The 19,014-nt window shown below is 32.5% G+C and overlaps 1 protein-coding gene across 3 annotated transcripts in view; it reads left to right on the top strand.

Annotated features, from left to right (window-relative positions):
• Cad96Ca (tyrosine kinase receptor Cad96Ca) overlaps positions 1–17,132 on the top strand; it is a 41,135-nt gene extending 24,003 nt beyond the window's left edge. For 2 of the 3 annotated variants that reach the window (XM_013316813.1, XM_013316821.1), the window contains exons 3-11: positions 11,360–11,574; positions 11,655–12,149; positions 12,651–12,758; positions 13,543–13,681; positions 14,470–14,621; positions 14,990–15,172; positions 15,829–15,968; positions 16,153–16,294; positions 16,823–17,132. In XM_013316813.1, coding sequence (XP_013172267.1) covers positions 11,360–11,574; positions 11,655–12,149; positions 12,651–12,758; positions 13,543–13,681; positions 14,470–14,621; positions 14,990–15,172; positions 15,829–15,968; positions 16,153–16,294; positions 16,823–17,047 — 1,799 coding nt within the window. In that variant the 3' untranslated portion in view covers positions 17,048–17,132. The remainder of the gene's footprint in view (positions 1–11,359; positions 11,575–11,654; positions 12,150–12,650; positions 12,759–13,542; positions 13,682–14,469; positions 14,622–14,989; positions 15,173–15,828; positions 15,969–16,152; positions 16,295–16,822) is intronic. The other variant, XM_013316831.1, reaches the window with a different exon arrangement.
• The last annotated feature ends 1,882 nt before the right edge of the window (positions 17,133–19,014 follow it).

Below are 19,014 nucleotides of genomic sequence, written 5' to 3'. Positions count from 1 at the left end.
CTCCGCACCCCACTGTGATGACGTATAGTGAGCTGATGATGATGAACATAATAAAAAGGAATCGTTGGATGGATGGATGTTTTAAATTGTTATACTAGTAATTACATTCCATACAAAGAATGTTAATTTCGTATTTATACAATTATTACCAATACAGCCCAAAAAAACATATATAAGATGTTCGTACTTTGTTTATTCAAAGAACGCATCGCTTGATTTGCTACATAGAAAGTATTCTGTTGTTCAAGTATTATAAACAATGACAACAATAGCCGGAATAAAAGAAAAGATATCTCCTCAATTGTTATATTACTTTATCCATTCAGGGGCCTAGCACGAATCTTGTGAGAAAATATTCCTTACGTCATCAACAAAATTTACAGTACATAGGGCTTAGCAGGAATATTCGCGATACGCGCCTTCGTAACGTTGTCGACTAAATATTCAAAAATTAACATTGTTGGTGCACTTTACGTCCGCTGCACAAATTTTTACCAGGGCGTTAAGAAAAAAAATCAGGAATGTTCTCCCCGAGGCTCTATGTTTCCCGCTGGCGTAAAGTACAGCGTTAAATCTCATACAATTTTTTAAATATTTTGTCGTTACGGTACGAAAACGCGTATCGTAAATATTCGTGATAGACCCCCAGTTTGTTTATTTGTAGCGCCTGCATTAAAACTTGTGATGTGTTACATGACAGTTATTGTGGATGAAATAGAAATTTTAGTTCTTGTGTACTACAGTCTAAATTATACTTTGTGGCATTGGTATAAGGTTGATATTATTATTGTATTTTTATACAAAAGAATTTCTTTTCGAATAGTTTGGGGATTAATTATTTATTAGAGTGTTGGACACTTCAAGTGGATAGATGCTGTTGTTTTCAATAGTGATGTGATATGTTGAACATCAGATATGTATATAATACTGTCGATTTACTAAGTTCATTTATGTTGCATTGAATACATAATAGTTATGTATTCAGGCCGTATGCATAAGATGTTTATCATTAATTGTATGTATGTATGTATTTATAACGATTACAATCATCATAAACGCAAGTATTTTTTCCGTAAAAAATAGTTAGTCTGTTATTTTTTTAAATATTTTAATGGGATAATCTGAAAAATATTTTTTTTTATTTATTTTGATTTATTTTAAAATAATATTTGTTTAAATTAGTGGAATAGTGTATCAAAAAAGAAATATCATTGAAGTTATTTTAAATCTTGTTTTATAAAATGTTTATTAAGTATTTTTAGTAAATTGTAAATTAGAAATTAAAATTAAGAAAATCTATTTTTAGTTTAGTAGTTTTTTAATAGCACAATTAGTTGAAAATTAAGTTTTTAAAACTATATAGCGTTGAAGGAAGTATTATGGGGACCTATGACTGATTTCTAATCCGACCTACCAACTTAAATACCTCAAGACTCAACCTCTCTCGTGTGTGTTAGAATTCTTCGCAGCATTAGACGTTCTTAGAAAGTACTAGGACATAAGAACTGAGCAGCGAGTCTAGGCCGGCGTTGCCCTGTGTGGCTCGTATCCAGAAACTTGTATGTGTGTAATCCACGTTTTTGTGATCCCTATGCCTTGTTCACTCTAACCTATTAATATACGTAGTATTAGAACGGGACAGCTGCACATATCTATGAGCTAGTATTGACGCATGTTTATAGAGAGACTGCTTGAGAAAAAACTAGGTATTCTATGTCCCTGTCCAGCATGTGTTGACGTGTGAGTAACAAGGGAGACACACGTATGTATAAAATTCGATACAGACGGACATGAAGTACTAAGGTAACAACAATGCAAGGAAGTGTTCTAAACAAGTCACTGAAGAGAAATAAAAACTTTAGTTCATTAAAAACTCATTATGTGTATGTTTTTAAATAATCATTTTCTCATTTCTAGTGTACGATTAACAAATAAAATATTAAAATATTATAATATTTAACACTATTAATTATTTGTGAAGTACGACAAAATATGCAACTATTTTATCCATACTTTCTCGAAAAGTTGTTTTTAAAATACTTTAAGAGTTAGAGCCTCGTCTTAGTGTTGACAATTAAACTTATATTGACGTAACATTTTAAAACTGTATAATACAGCACACAACTTCACTTAAAAGCCAAACATTTTTAATGATTTTTTTCTAAAATATGAACCTATTAAAAATTAAAGAAATGTTATAAAATTATTTTCTTAAATATATGAACGTCTTTGCATTCTTTCGGATATGTCGGAGTGGCTAGGACATAGTTACATCAATACATGGCAGGGTTCGAACCTGGACGTGTAGATTTCGGTACGGTCCAGTCAAACGGTTACTGCGCCACCGAGGCTCTTACCACATCTTTTTTGCAACTAATACAGTATCGCACTTATGTAATAAGGCCTAATGTTATTTACTTAGTTCTAATAAGAAAGGTTGTTTATTAGAAACGCTAGGGAATAGGAAATGTGATTACCAACAACTGGAAAGTTCCGAGAAATAGCTTTATTAATAAAGTTTAACAATACTTGAAATTTGAAATGAAACAATACAGTAAATAGTAGCTTACAATTAACTAGGATTGTTTATTGGACTAACCTCAACTTTGCCTTCAATCTTTAACTTAGAATAGGAAAAGTTTACGAGTAAATACAACTTAGTTATAACTTGTAACTGAAGCTAAGTACTACTTTAAAATATAAATGCGATCTGTATATTCGTTTTTCTCAATCAACAAATTATATCATGACATAAGTATAGTATAGCCAGGGCTGTATTTCCCGACGCCCTGTACAAGATTTTTGCGGCGCCCCCTATTTTAGTGTTGGTGTAAATCTTCCGAAGATATGCTATCTTAGAGGGTAACGCAGGCGCCTCTTAATATATCCGAGCCGGCGTTTGCGTCGCCCCCTTATGCACTACAACCCTTTTTTCCCGGCGCCTCTTTATGCCCGGTGCCACCTTAGGCCCGGCACCTCCTTAGGCCAGGCGCCTCCTTAGGCCCGGCGCCCCTAAGGCCCGGCGCCTCTTTAGGCCCGGCGCCCCTTAGGCCCGGCGCCTCCTTAGACCCGGCGCCCCTTAGGCCCGGCGCCTCCTTAGGCCCGGCGCCCTGAGCTGTCGCCCCACCTAACGTAACCTTAACGCCGCTACTGATTATCACAAAATAACATAAAACAGAGTTAAGTGTTAAGAAAATTTTGGAACAAATTTAAGTTATTTTGTGTATGAATGAAGGGAAAATCTTTACATTTTACGACTATTTCATTTCAATATATTATGTTACAAAGAAGTCATTTTATTCAGAAATTGTATTAAAAGCAAAGCCTTGCTTAAGTTCTGTTCTAAAGCTTGATGAATAGCGGTGGAAAATGTACCTGATACTGATTTAAGACCGCCTTTACAATTTATAAAACTTTTAAAAAGGTAAGCAGAGCAAAGTAGTATTTTCTGCATCTTGTAACTTTATTGTGATTTAAAAAAAAATATTTAAAAAATTGATACAAGGATAAAAATCATCAAAAACTATCCAATAAAGATTTTTTTCGTTTCACTTTTTTTTTTAATGTAATTTACTGCAGAAATCAGAATAACAAATCTGCACTAAGCATTCGTTTGAGTAGTCATTAATGATATTTCCAATTTAGTATTTTATTTTTTATTTACTATGACATTTTGTATACAATATTTCCTACGTGGAAGTGTCCTTGCATTTATAATAACTCGCAAAATATTCTAATTAACATTATAATTAGTTTTGCTTTTCACCAGAAGTATAAAGAAACTTTTGAACCCGGACCTCAGAGCTGTGAGTTGTTCAATATTCGAGCCATGCAGGTGACGCGAGACTGTTCCCAAATCACCTCGTTGTCACTCACAACACGCGCAAAATGTTGCATCTATCTATTGACAAAAGAATGGGTATTTACTAATTCGCTTTAGAATTCACATGATTTTAAATCTAGAAATGAAAACTCATATTGCCATCCAAACTTTTATTTTGAAAATAATACGTAATACCTCTTTTCAAATACTTTTGCGGTTCAAGGTCATCGGCTAGCTGCGCAGTGCCCTTCCCCCCTATCCCACTGCACACCGCTATACCTAAAATGTTGTTCTGCGTGGCGACTTGCGCGAACTCAAGAGCCGTCAAGGTATCTAAAATATTTAACATCATAATAAAACTTTGACATACTTATAAGGAAATTATTTTAATGCGAAACGATACGATTATGATCTTAACGTACTAATAAAATAGAATTAACCACAACTGATCCCACTATGGATAAGTTCGATAAATTAACAATTAAATCGAAATAAAATCACATATACAAGTTATTAAATAAAACTTAACGATAGATGTAATGGCGTGTCTACACGAAGACATTTTCAAATTGTTTCTTATACGTCCACTTAACTACTAGTTTAGACTGTTAAGCTTTGCGTAAACTGATCTCTTTGGATTTCTGTCGCCCTAGTACTCTTAAAGGTACACACGTCGCACGTTTCGATGTGACTCCAGTCCATATATCAAGGTCAGTCACATACACTCCGCTCACATGCAGCTGTTTTTCCCATCTCTGTCACACCTGCTACCTTACCATACGTGTGACAAGGTTGTCTATATTCAACTACATACTTACTTTATGATGACTAGAGTATGTGAACTTTCGCGGACGCAGTACTGGGAACTTGTGATAAGTAATAAAACACGGTTTCTTTACGATGGTCCGCTTCAATGGGGCTATACGTTTATTGCTAATACAAATTTATGGGCGCTGCAGTGCTTTCCTGGAACGATAATTTCTTCTGTTGTCTATTATATTTGTGATATTTGTATCATAAAAGGTTATGTTTTCCTGTGACATTGCAACCATAGACTAGATTTTATCAAGCTATCCAGACGACGTCAACATACTTCGCAATTCTTTTTCGCGGTAACAGAAAATTAGCACAATGTGATGTAGGTGATAATTTTTTAAATAAACAAAGACATAATTACGCAATACAAACAAAATGTAAGTCAAGTATTTATTTAGGGTTACGTCCTAAGCTAAAATCCAAGATAATAAACAATATTCTGTGACCTGTTATTTGTTATTTAAATCGAGAAGGTCATTGAATAGTTCAGTTGGCATTTGTATTTTATACACTATGTAAAATGATAACCGTGTTAAATTTGTAAGAAAAAAAAAACAAAACAGAGACCGATTCACACGTTAGTAACGGTCTATGTAATTACTGCGAACTCCGATAGTCGCGCTTAAATACTCGATCGTGTTTCCTTGTTAATCAATTGGGAAAGAAATTGTTACAAATTGGTATAAAAATGCTCTCACGTGTCCAAAAGCTTAAACAGTAAACAGAAGATTTATGGATAAACTGTTTGGGTACATTTGTTAGTTGATCTTGTAAGTAAAAAAGGTTACCTAACTACAAAAAAAAAAGTTAATTTATAATAGCAAAGTTACACCTTCCGTTCAGTTCAGTTTCCGGAGGCCAAAATTAGTCCTCTTTCTCTTCCCACCCTTTTTCTTACAAGGAAAGGATGGGAAGTGGAAGTGGACTTTCCGGACGAGAGGATGCATGGAAAGGGAACATATTTTCTTTCTGTGCATCCTTTCCTCCGTCGATTAAAGGTAGGCAACGCATATGCAATTGCGTATGTCTATGGGCAACGGTCACTTCGCTATTTCAGCGATTTCAAGTGGCCGCTCGCTCGTTTGCCACCTTATGATATAAAAAAAAAAACATAAAAAAATCTAACACACAATTTTAGGTTTCACTGTTTTTAAGACTTTATTAACAGCGGTTAAATAGCAAGGCAAATTAATACTAACTACCAGGGACACATAACATAACCTATATATGATTTTATTCATAAAATGTCCAGTTTTTTACTGCCTGTATGGAATAACGAAGGCTCACAAATTCTATCAATAACATTGTTTTCTGGGAACAATGCCCCGTGTTAGCCTTTTGGTATCTCACATAACATTATAATGTTCCCTGACCTTTGCTCTGCGTAGAAATTAAAATATATTTATGCTTTAGTTAGTTTCACATTGAAATTAATTCCGAGATATTTTCTTAAACTTAAACTCAATATAGACTTTTCAAACCCTTGAATGTTGACCGTTTTAATGGTTTTTACTAATTTTATTCAAACTTGTTTCCATTAACTTAATCGAAATAAATAATAATTACTTATATAATTTATTAATAATTATGAATAATATAATTTGTATCATCGAAGGGTTTTGTGGGCTGTTATTAGCATATAGATGGAGGTCGTCTAGTTTGGAACACGTTTGGAACACGTCACCTTGTTTCTGTTCCAAGGTCGTTTGGATGTTATTCCAAGATCCTTTACTTCTGACTTGTTTTTCGAAGAAACCCTTGCCTGTAGTTGGCTTGTTTGCTAACCAAAGAATCCTTTGTCTATATTAATTTGACATTTGGTTTTCGCATCTCTATCCTATGCTAGTCATAGTATATAAAATTAGATTAAGATTTACTTTTTATTTAATCTTGATAGTACAAAAGGTAGTAAAGAAAATATTCTATTTTTTTATAGGAGAAGGGGCAAACGAGCAACGAATCGCCTAATAAATTTTTCGACTCTAGTTGATTTATAATTTTCTAATCAAATTCAGAACATTAAATAAATTTACAATATGACAGTCCCACAAAATAGTAATGACCGACCGTAAAATTTGTCTTACATTTACGGTCTATTACTTGCACGAATTCATCGTGATGTAATTCCATAAAGTCGACTTGAATAACATTTAATTGTTTTGCTCAATGTTTATGTTCTCCTAGTTATCACAAGTATAAGATAAGAAATTAATTATTGTTTTTATATGTTGTTCTTTTGTTAAAACGAAATGACTTTTATTTGTAGTGTAAGGAGTTCCAAAGTTTCAAATCTAATTCAAATCTAAATTTTGCAGTGCCATGTTATCTAGTTGTACTTTTATGTGTTCCTGTTAACCTAAACTAATCTAGCGTTCGTACGTCAAACTTCATACGTTACCCATATTATTTATGTAGTCCTAGTACGTTAAAATCTACATTTAACGAATTTGGTGCTTTTTAAAAACAAAGTTCATTTCATAATTTGAATAGAATCTTCGTTTTATATATCTTATATCTTTAAATGAGCAATTCTTATATATATATAATTGGAATCTCGGAATCGGCTCCTACGATTTTCATAAAATTTAGTATATAGGGGGTTTCGGGGGCGATAAATCGATCTAGTTAGGAATCATTTTTAGAAAATGTCATTTTATTCGTGTTTTATTGATAATCAACTTAAACATAAACTTAGATTTCTATCGGTAAGATCAAAAATACTATTCATATTTTATCATTTTATTAGTAATTCGTACTTAAATATAATTTCCAAAAAACACAATTAAAAAAATACCGAGCAAAGTTCGGTCATCCAGGTACTGTAATTAAAACATAACATTGCTTGAATTTAATTATCTGAAGAAAAATGCTTATTAAGTTGTTAATATAACCATATGTGACTTATGATCCCATTCCGGGAATCCATTTTATTTGGCATTTTTTTCTTCTTTTCTATTTCATTAAATGCAGCGACAAATTAAGTAATTAATTGTAAGTTGGACACTACTATATTACATCGTCTAGGAACGTTGATTATACACATATTGCAGTTTTCATGTCCATTTGTCTGTATTCTTGGATATTATATAAAGCTGTGACCAGAACGTCAACGCGCTTCGATGTTAATATGTCGTATACATACGGATTCCTAACGGACCATCGCGGATACGATATGTTTGAAGAAATGTTTGTTAGTTTTAGCACGTTCACCGCAAACCATTGTCACGTAAATATTCGGAATGTAAATGTTCAAAGACTATTATTGTTTAAATTTCTATCTAGGATTTAATTGTTGCGTCTTACATAATGCTGTTCCTTTTAGACTTTTTTCAAAAAGAAAATAAATGGTATACATACGAAGCCATAATTTTCTTGAACGGATTTATAAAACCATTGATCAGAACATTTTCTAAAATTAGAATAAAAATAGCCTGATACAATACGGCGGCAGATATTTGTACGATCTTAGGATCGTTGTTGATTCTTCACAAGATACGGCCTCTTTAACGACCATTGATAAGTCGTTTCAGAATTCTTTTCTTACACTCAACTTACAATGAACTGTATTACTTACGTTTTATCTTTGATGTTGGATATTTTTTAAAGATAAAATTCGTAATTATTTTATTAGTCAGATGTCACTAGAGACAAGTTACCCGATTACAAAGACGATGAAGTAACTTCTACTTATAAAGTATCAACTTTGAAAAATAAGTTTGCACTAGAAGTGCTACAGTATCGATAGATTTAAATATGTTCCTTTAATTTGGGAAAACATGTCTTAAAAACATTTGAATAAATAACAAACTAATGTGATTTATAACTGTTATTTCATTATGATTAAAAGTTGTTAGCTGTTACGGTAGTAAACTTAAAACCTATTAGGGCATTAAATGACTTAAGCTAGATTATCCCCAAGTTTGCTTAAACAGAATTAATTGTTCAGTTTGTGCGATTAAGATGTTAAGGTTTAATTAATTGATTTAATGTTTCGGTGTGTAATAATTCTAGAGTATTTTAACTTGATTAAATTTTCGTTGCTAATGGCTATAATAGAGTATGTTACTCTATATAATCTTGATATAGATATTTTGTTTGGTAATTCTAACAACTTTTGATAATTATTTAATTAAGAAAATAAGAAAGTATTGTCAGTTTGAAAAACGTTGATTTTACCGTTATTTTTTTTCACTGGAATCTTAACCCTTAGTAGCCTGATTTACATACGAAAGTGATTTATTTTTAATATAACTGTGTTTGCTTGATAAAATAAAACAATAATGAATTTTTTTTTTTTTTTTTATTTTGTTGTAAAGAATATAATACAACAGTAAAATAGGTACAGCCAACCTATAAAAAACTAATAGTAATGTGAACATTCGGTTTAAAAGATTGGTATCAAAATTGAAACTCTAGGCTAACAAGGGTTAAAATATCTATAAATTAGACTCTATTCTTTTTTAGATTTCAATGTTTTAAAAAATGATTCCGAAACAATTTTAAGAGCAACTTTTAAAAAAAGACGTGATAAATAGAAAAAAGCAAATTGTACCTAAATCTCTTCGAAGCGTTGGATATTTTAATATCGTAAAGGCGGGCGTCATATGACATGGCAACATTACGTAGTCTTCGTAATCCAAGGTTGCCGAGTGAAAGTGCGGCTCGGGCCACTTTCACCACGGATCAACGCTGCTTCGTAGCAAACACAAATAAATTGTCTATTAGTACTTTGTTTTACATATGCTATATACGAGGTTTTTTATTAATACAATAAAAGGATTTCTCAATAGATTTAATTTACATAGTACGATTATGTTATGTGTCGATAGTGTAAATAATAATAAAATATATTATAATTTAAACTTAAATATACAACTATGAATTAATTTTTAACTAATCTAAATATCTCAATGATTAACCGTGGGCTTCTGAGACCAAAATATGGGTAAAAGACATATACAGATATAACAATATGTTTTAAACTGGGATTTCGATCTCAGAAGCCCACTTAAACTTTAGGTAGGATAGATTGATTATCGATAACTAAAACGGTTGAACAGGTCTAAAATTATTTTAGACTAATCACTAACTCACGGATAACGAACATATTACGAGTGCATAAAAAATCTAGAAAAAACTTTCCGTTACACCTGTTGATCGTTTTTATAAATATAACGTAACTGACTCTACATACTTAATGTATCTTACTAATATTATAAACAGGAATGTTTAGGATACATGGATGTTTGTTTGAGGGTATCTACAGAATCGCTGAACGGATCTCGATGAAATTTGGAATACATATAGAATACATATAGTCTGGAAGTCTAATTATGTTTTTTTTTAATTCCGCGCGGTAGAGACGCGGCGACTGCTTGTCTAATAAATAAATGCAAACATGAAGTAGTCTTTTAGTGTAGATGTCGTATCAGAAACTAAGAGTGTCTCTTATTGACCAATTATTGAAAAGGCTCGTAAGTAAATTTTAATATTAAAAATACGAAATGAAGAAAATTTGGCATAAAGATTTAATGCCAAATATAGAACTGTAGTAAAAAGAGTTCACACGTTGGCACGTATGGAGTCGCGGGCAACCACTAGTATAATATACGAATACATGCCAAGAATAATTCCATTAAGTAATAAACATGCTTTTATGGAACCATCCAACACATGTCACGATAGTTCTGGTTGTACATTAGAAAAGTTAATTGGAAAAGTTTCATTTTGAAAACTTAAGTTAGTTAAGTTACTAGCGTCTTCAGAAAAGTACGTGACTTACTACAGTGATTTGGTGTCAGACAGAAAGTTACAATTCATTAACTTGCATTTTGCATTCTTCGTCGAAATGAGGAACTTGTCGTTTAATCTTGATTACAATTTCTTGCAATCCCTCTGAATGAATTTACGCCTTATCTTATTTCCTCTTGGTAATGGATTTCCGTAAGTTACGTTTAAATATAGTTCCGTCTTCTTTTTAACAGTTCTTTATTTTAGTACTTTTACATCTTTCTTCGAATCATCGTTTGCTATTAAGATTAATGAAAAGTTTATCTATACAAAGTAATGACGTGATTGTTTCTTTTAGGATGTTTACATAATTATTCTGTCTTACAGTCACATTCAAAACATTTACAAAAGGTCATTGAACACCATTAAATTAAAAATAATGATTTTGTGATGTGTTTTCAGAGAATCTCATTAAATTAAAATTGTCCTACACTTTTTAATTAAGATAATTTGATGTTATTTTATTTTTTGTTAATGGCTCTTAAGTAAACAATTGTTCGTCTCTTTATCAACTCAACTTTTCGACTCTAGTCGATAAGTATCCCGGCATAGAAAATTCCCTCCGGACGAGCACTAACGGAGACGGTCGTAAAATAAATTTCATTGTAACCAAGGAAGCGTTTGTACGGAACATTAAATTTTCAATGATCCTTGGCCCCTGTAAAAGTCTTCGCCTTTGTGCTGTTTCAAGAAATATCTCCTTGCGGGGACTAATCATCCTTATTATAAATTCTAATAGCGACAGAAAATAATGATTGTTATCAAAATTTTTGTCAAAATTAATATTGTAGGATTAGGTACATTTTTGGCCATCATTTTCGAATCAACAATGCAAATTATTTGACGATTGTCTAGCCAATGTCTCTACAAATAAAACCCTGTCTCTAGGATCTAAAAACGCGAGTTTAACTTGAAATTCGGTATTTCCAGGATCGTCGCTGCAACTGCCGGGGATCATGCACGTGGACCGCAACTGGTTCGTGACGTCACGAGACCCGGTTGGCACGGTGGTGACACGCGTGCAGCCGGAGAGTGCGGGCGGCGAGCGCGTGCGCTATGGTCTAGAGACCAGCGGACCCCCTGCGCCCTTTACCATTGACTCTGAGACCGGTATTGTGACTGTCAACGATACCCTAATTGATAAGGTCTGTACGTTCCCTATTTAAAGTTGTAGTTAAAAAAATAAAATTTATATTTTACTGTTAATATTTTCTTGTCTTTGTAGGAAAATCAATCTTACTCATTATGGGTAACGGCTGATGATGGATCTATACCCCAAAGACTGGAAGTGCTCGCGATGGTAACCGACAGGTCAGGTCAGAGACCGAAGCTGCCTCGCCCACCATTTGACCTACCAAACTATCCAAACATACCCGACTTATCGAGTCTCCATCAGCTAACAAAGTTCACTAGAACAACTCAAAGAACAACCAAAGCAACGAGTGAATCAATTGAAGAGATAACCGTACCTGAAACGACACCTTATACTACCAAAAAACCTGATGATAAGATAGAAAAAACTACAGATAAAGTAGAAAAACTAGGACAAGAAATTAAAAACAACACTAAAGTGCAAGAGACGCCTATCGGAAGTGATGTATCACTAACAATTATACCACTTATTGCTATTGGTGGTTTAGTTGTCATTGTGGCTGCCGTCATTATATTCGTCTGCAAAAAGAACGGTTCTAACGGACCTAAGAGCAAAAAGGACGACATGGTGAGTCAGAGTAAATAAGTCTTAAATTCTATGAATAATGATGGTATTTGAATGAATAATGATTCATTGTTTGTACTAGTTATAATTTTATTTAATGCAAATGAATTTCATGGGATCATTTATCAACTAACACTAAACGTCTGGCACAACGAAGAGATTTTAACATCTCTTCATAGATGTTAACAAAACAGTACATTTTCTTCATTACCATTCGTTCATTTAACTTAAATACGTACGAGTTTATCTTCATACAACTTCAACTATTATACCATAACGATAATAGTCATTTAGAATCACAATATCGTTAAGATAAAATCATTAACTTAATAAAAATAATCACCAAAATATCCTTAAAATCTACTTCCATTATCATTTTAAACATAAACGATATTATTTTGTATCATCCAACCATCAATTGAAATGTGTCCTCGCTCGCCTCGCATCAAACTATCACAATCATTTAAATCCATATTAGTTTAAAGTAAGCCATGTTGTCCACAGAGCAAAGACTCGAGTGGTATCGTGTTACAAGACGCGTCAATCAACATGTGGGATCGACCGCGAGCTTACTCTAACAGATACGAGTCCTGGGATAACGGCCATTTACAGGTCAGTTTATTGACCTTCATTTGCTTTTACTTCTATCTACAATCTAGTAGCCAATTTCAATACACAAATTACCTAATCCATAAAAATTAAAGATTTTTTTTTTCAATTAATAAGGCAAAAAGCGAGAACACAATTCATCATAAATTAAGATTAATCGGCTAATTTGAATAGTGGTTACCGCGACTTCATCGGTTCGGAAATGACACCGGAGGATAATATAGCTTTCTAACAGTGAAAGAAATTTTCAAATTAGTTCAGTACTTTCGGAGCCTACTCAATGCAAACAAACAAACATTAGTATAAGAACATTAGATAAGAATAGACGTGTCTAATAATCACTCAATAAAATAATTACAATAATTATTACCCATTATGTTATTCTTATCTTTTTTAAATGCTAGACAACAAAATATTTAAGTTTATTAAGCATTGGAAACATTAAATATCCTTGCGCAAATTGTCTCAAATTACAACTGTCAACTATTTATGGTTCTTGGTAGTAATAATTTTGGCGAATACATGACACGAAATTTTATAGTTCAAAATTATAGCCCATTGTATGGAGATTATATATGGAATTTTTTGCGACCGAAATTTACATAATGTATTACATTAAACGAACTTTCACTTTTAATTTGCATGTATACAATAACCTCTTAGAAATAAAGCCAACCATAAAAAATGTTAAAAAAACACTAAATAAAAACAAAAAAAAAATTGTCACTTCCGAGATTTTTTCTTTTTCCTTTTTAAATGATAAAATGTTCATAATAATTTTTTTTAGCTCTCAGAGGAAACGACGATTAGTAAAGAAGATCCACCCGACGAATGGGAGTTTCCGAGACACAGACTAAAAATATTCAATATATTAGGAGAAGGTGCTTTTGGACAAGTGTGGCGAGCACAAGCAATTGATATTGATGGTAAGTACCAAACAATATACAAAATCTTACTAATATTATAAGTGCGAATATTTAGATGTATGGATGTTTGTTTGTCTGCAGAACGTCTGTTGAACGGATCTCGATGTAATTTGATATACATATAAAACATAGTCTGGAAGAACGCATAGGTTACAAATTATGTTTTTTTTTTAATTCCGCGCGGTAGAGACGCGGCGACTGCTTGTCTAATAAATAAATGCAAACATGAAATAGTCTTCTAGTGTAGATTTCGTATCAGAAACTAAGAGTGTCTCTTATTGACCAATTATTAAAAAGGCTCGTAAGTAAGTTTTAATTAAAAAAAAATACGAAATGAAAAAATTGGCATAAAGATTTAATGCCAAATATTTAAATATAGAACTGTAGTAAAAAGAGTTCATTGGCACTATGTGCGGTATTTTTAAAGCAGATCTTTTGTTTTCATGAAAAATATGAAATAGTTAATCAAACACCGATACTAGATTTGAAAATTGTTTGATCTTTTTTTTTTTATTTTGTTTGAAAACAATAGAAACGATTGTTTATTTCGCACCGACAGCTTCGGTATTCGTTCAATTTATATTGTAGACAGCGACCATTAATTTAAAAATATTTTTCCTTTTTCTATTTTATAGATACTAACAAACAATAATTAAGCTTTTTCTATATGATAGCAATCTGATGCTGATGGCTTTGTTAGTCTTATGTCCTTTGAATTATGCGATCACATATTTTTCATGTCATTCCTTTTCGTGATTTGCTTTGTAAATATAAATTACAACTTTCAGGACAAAAAGGCGAACAAACCGTAGCTGTTAAAACACTCAAAGAAAACGCTTCAGAAAAGGAGAAAAGTGATTTACTACAAGAGCTGATTGTGATGAAGAATTTAGGCACACATCCAAACGTGGTGCGGCTGATTGGATGCTGCACTGAGAAGGTAAAAATTAATAATAACAAATCAAGTATACCAAACTTATGAACTTACTGTATAGAACGTTATGTTATCAAGACAGTAGTGTCTGGCATTCGGCCATACCATGTCGTCTTTTAATGTACGAAGTAATTTATAACCAACTGCAGCCGAATTTAGTGATGTTTTCCTACCCAATGAATGTGACAAAATCTTTATTAACTGCAATTTCCAAATAAATTTGAGCACAAACAACTTTCTACAGAGAAAGAGTCGGAGAGAAAAATGGAGAAAGGGAATCTTTATATACGAATACATCGTTATTGTGTGATTCAAAACACTAATGCGATAGTTTTTATATTTATTTTATCCTAATTGATTCAAATATATTCTAGGAACCGACATTGGTAATAATGGAGTACGTAAGCCTGGGCAAGCTGCAGCAGTTCCTTCGAGAGTCACGCGCCGGCCGGCACTACGGCAACACGCACGCCGGCAGCCTATTTCTGACCTCACGCGACCTCACGCATTTCGCCTTCCAGGTCGCACGTGGCATGGACTTTCTCAGCGGCAAAGGGGTAAGTTACCGTACCTCATTGCACTTTATCACCTCAGGAACTTTAATTGACTTTGTGGAAATTGAGATATGGATTTTCACGGATAACCTTGAAAACGTGTTGTCTATTTCTAACATGTCTGTCTAGTATAGTTGCTACAAATATCGTCTATATTTAGTACTGCAAATCTATTCTTCATTCGTCTGTATTCAGATTTCTTAAGATACAGATATTACTTAATTTCAATTAATAAGCTAAATGTGACTTTTATTTGTATATTGTAAACACCTTAGTACTGTAGTAATATAACAATCAACTTTTATGAGCAGCAAACAAAAAAAGGTATCTCACGCTAATATCGTAATATCAAAATTTTATAACCTATTTTGAAAGCTTGATTAAATCAAGGTGACCCCTTTATAACTATAACGCATGTACTTTAAAATAGAATCGTGACCAAAATTACTTGATAATTACAGTAGTAATATCCAATTATTTTCTAATTTGGGATAACGTTATGAATTCCATCTAATTAGATAGTACTTAATACCTTCGTTTAAAATTCATGACATGCTTAGTAAGTTCAAGGAGAATATAGTTGAATTTGTAACTGTAGACTAAATTGTAGACCCTTAAACTTCAGTATGTTTTATCACTTACATACGTCTTTGTTACAGATAATCCACCGAGACTTGGCGGCCCGGAACGTCCTTATCACCGAGGAGAGGACGTGCAAAGTCGCTGACTTCGGGCTGGCGCGGGACGTCGCCGGTACCCATGTGTATGAAAGGAAGAGTGACGGCCGGTTGCCTATCAGGTATCCTAAAAATATCCAGATTTTCATTATTCATGTTTGGAGAAGAAAAAATAATATGCTGGCACTTTCCTAAAAATAACAATTCTTAGAAATATAGGCTTCCTCAAAACAACAGTATATAATTCCCGTAGTTTTTATTGGGGTTTATTATATTAAGCGATAAAGTTATATAATTTATGAACAGATGGATGGCCCCGGAGTCCCTGTACGATGATATATTCAGCGTGAAATCAGATATCTGGAGTTTCGGCGTGCTGCTGTGGGAGATAGTGACGCTCGGCTCCACGCCATACCCCGGCCTATCGGCGGGTGACGTCATGCGAAAGGTAAGATAAACTAATAAGGTAAATTTTCTTAGACTTCTCAGTATAATTACGTTATACATCTTTTTCTACAAAATTCCTCTGCATAAGTTTATTTTTGCTCCAAATCTTTACATATCAGCAATCATAATTTATGACTTTGTAGATAATTAATCATGGAAGACAAAATTGAAAAATCGAATCCACCGTTTAAAAAGAGTAAACTGTAACTAACCAGCTTTTAATCTCTTCTTAAAAAAGAAACATTAAACCAATTCAACTTGTGTTAGCTGGCAACTAGTTACTAAAATAATTTAATATGCATTCATAAATGTTGGAATACATCTTAAGCAAAATATTGGCTATTCCATAAATCATTGGTCATTGTATATTATTCTTTTTGTACATCCTCTCCTCCGTCGACTAAAGGTAGGCAACGCCTATGCAATTGCATATGTCTATGAGCAACGGTCACTTCGCTATTTCAGCGATTTCAGGTAGCCGCTCGCTCATATGCCACCTTATGATATATAAAAAAAAATCTATTTATAGGTCCGTGATGGTCATCGTCTAGAGAAGCCTGAGCACTGTCGTCGTGAGCTCTATAATATAATGTACTACTGCTGGGAGGCAGAGCCCACCTCGAGACCTGACTTCAAAGAAGTAGTGGCCATGTTGGAACGACTACTTTGTACTGAAATGGATTATATCGAACTGGAAAGGTTCCCAGATCATTCGTATTATAATGTACAGAATTTAGAAGGCGAGAAAGTGTGATGTGCAATTTATGGCTAATATTTAAATCATAATTGATATTTATTGAATCGTAAAATGCTTTATTTTAAAAATGTTACAGTTATGGTGGGTAAAGCATTATTAAAAAAAAACTGTTTATAATATTGTTTCAAATTATCTCTCTTAGAATTATCAGCTGACAAAATTCATATAAACATTTCAATTTAATTTTAAATAAATTGTGAAAAATTAAATTAAGATACAGAAAAGTTAAAATACTGAACTTTGAATCTTCGTTACATCTAACAATCTTAATTGTTAATTATTTTCGTTTGAAAAACTTTTGTTATTCGGGCATTAAATTGGTCTTGTTGATTAATATGACCACTTTGAATATGTTTTTGACACCCTAATAAAAATGTTTGTAAATTAAATTTTAAAGCATCTTGTATTAAATTTCTCTTAGAAATTTTTCATAGTTCGTGCCAGCATTAAAACCCTTTGTAACTTGAGACAGAATTGAAACCTTTTAGATAATAAACCACTTATAAGTATTCCGTCCAAATATTATGTAAAGGTAAAAGATATGTATATTATATAATAATAATTTTTGCAACCTACTAATTGTTTGTTTACTAGTTTTCTTATATCTTAATGACTTTATCTAAAAATACAAAGATTTGATATTTTATCCCGAACAAAATACATTGTGTTATGTTATCACTTACACATTCATTCATACATATATCCTTGAAAATTACGAAAAAAAATAGCTAAATAAATGAAAATTGCGTCTTATTAAATCGATTATATTTAATATTATTATAATTAAGTGCTGATTTTTCATCGAGCGAGCAAAGAAGTAATTATAAATGTAATTAAACGAATAAAATTTTTGGTGATGAGATTATGCACAAATTTGTGAAAATTTAAGCAAGATTTTGTTCATATATAGCAACTAGTCCTTAGTTATACTTATATATAAAAACGATCTGTACAGAAAATTATGTGTAATTTTTAATTATAAGAACTTTCAATTAAATAAAAAGTTTTGTTCCGATAATAAAGCCTTTTATTCCTTAGCAGTTTAATTTAATATTAATGGCATAATATTTAAATCATATTAATTTTATATAAGTATCAAAATATACCACTTTACTTTGTGAATGAATTCGTCCGATATGCAATTTGCCTACTCTACATAATTTTCCTAGACAAATTACCGACAGGCCACATTCACGATCGGTAACATCTCTTGATTCAATATACATATTTTGAATATTCGTTTTAAACAGACATAGCTCCACCTTTGGCAATAATTATATTTCTAAACTAATTACCGTAATTAATAATAAACTTCTAGTCAGTTTAAAAATTAATAAAAAAACTCGGAGCACCAGGGGCGGAGTTACGCGGTAACACATATTAAAAAAAAACATACAGACAAATTGATAACCTCCTCCGTTTTAAAGTCGGCTAATAAAATATCGAATATTACTAATATTATAAATGCGAATGATTGGATGTTTGTTCGAAAGTATCTCCAGAACAGCTGCATAGATCTCGATAAGTCTGTTAGAACACATAGGTTACTAATTACCTTTCTCTATGGTCTCGACAATGTTAATTAGAATAATATGGGGTTACCTAATTATTTGTAATTTACCTTATTTAAGCTCTGATTATCTCATCAGATGTACATTATATCTTAGAACAAAGGAACTACTAATCAACATGAGTGAAGACGGTGCGTATTGCGAATCCTGTCATGTAATTAATCAGACATTGTCTCACATCAAACCTAATGAGCCCCATTTTGTTGAGAAATATATGCAAATTGTACGATTTAAATCCAAAGGAACCTTAAATCTAAAGGAATTAAAGTATTCCTTTCATTTATATCATCATCAGCACAATACATCCCCACAGAGGGGCTCAGAGCCTAAGTTAAGGGTGATTAGGCCATAGTCAACCACGCTGGCCAAGTGCGGGTTGGTTGACTTCACACG

This window comes from Papilio xuthus, unplaced genomic scaffold (assembly GCF_000836235.2).
Source record: "Papilio xuthus unplaced genomic scaffold, Pxut_1.1 DF829129.1, whole genome shotgun sequence".
Taxonomy (NCBI): domain Eukaryota; kingdom Metazoa; phylum Arthropoda; class Insecta; order Lepidoptera; family Papilionidae; genus Papilio; species Papilio xuthus.
This window is presented reverse-complemented; position numbering and strand designations above follow the sequence as displayed.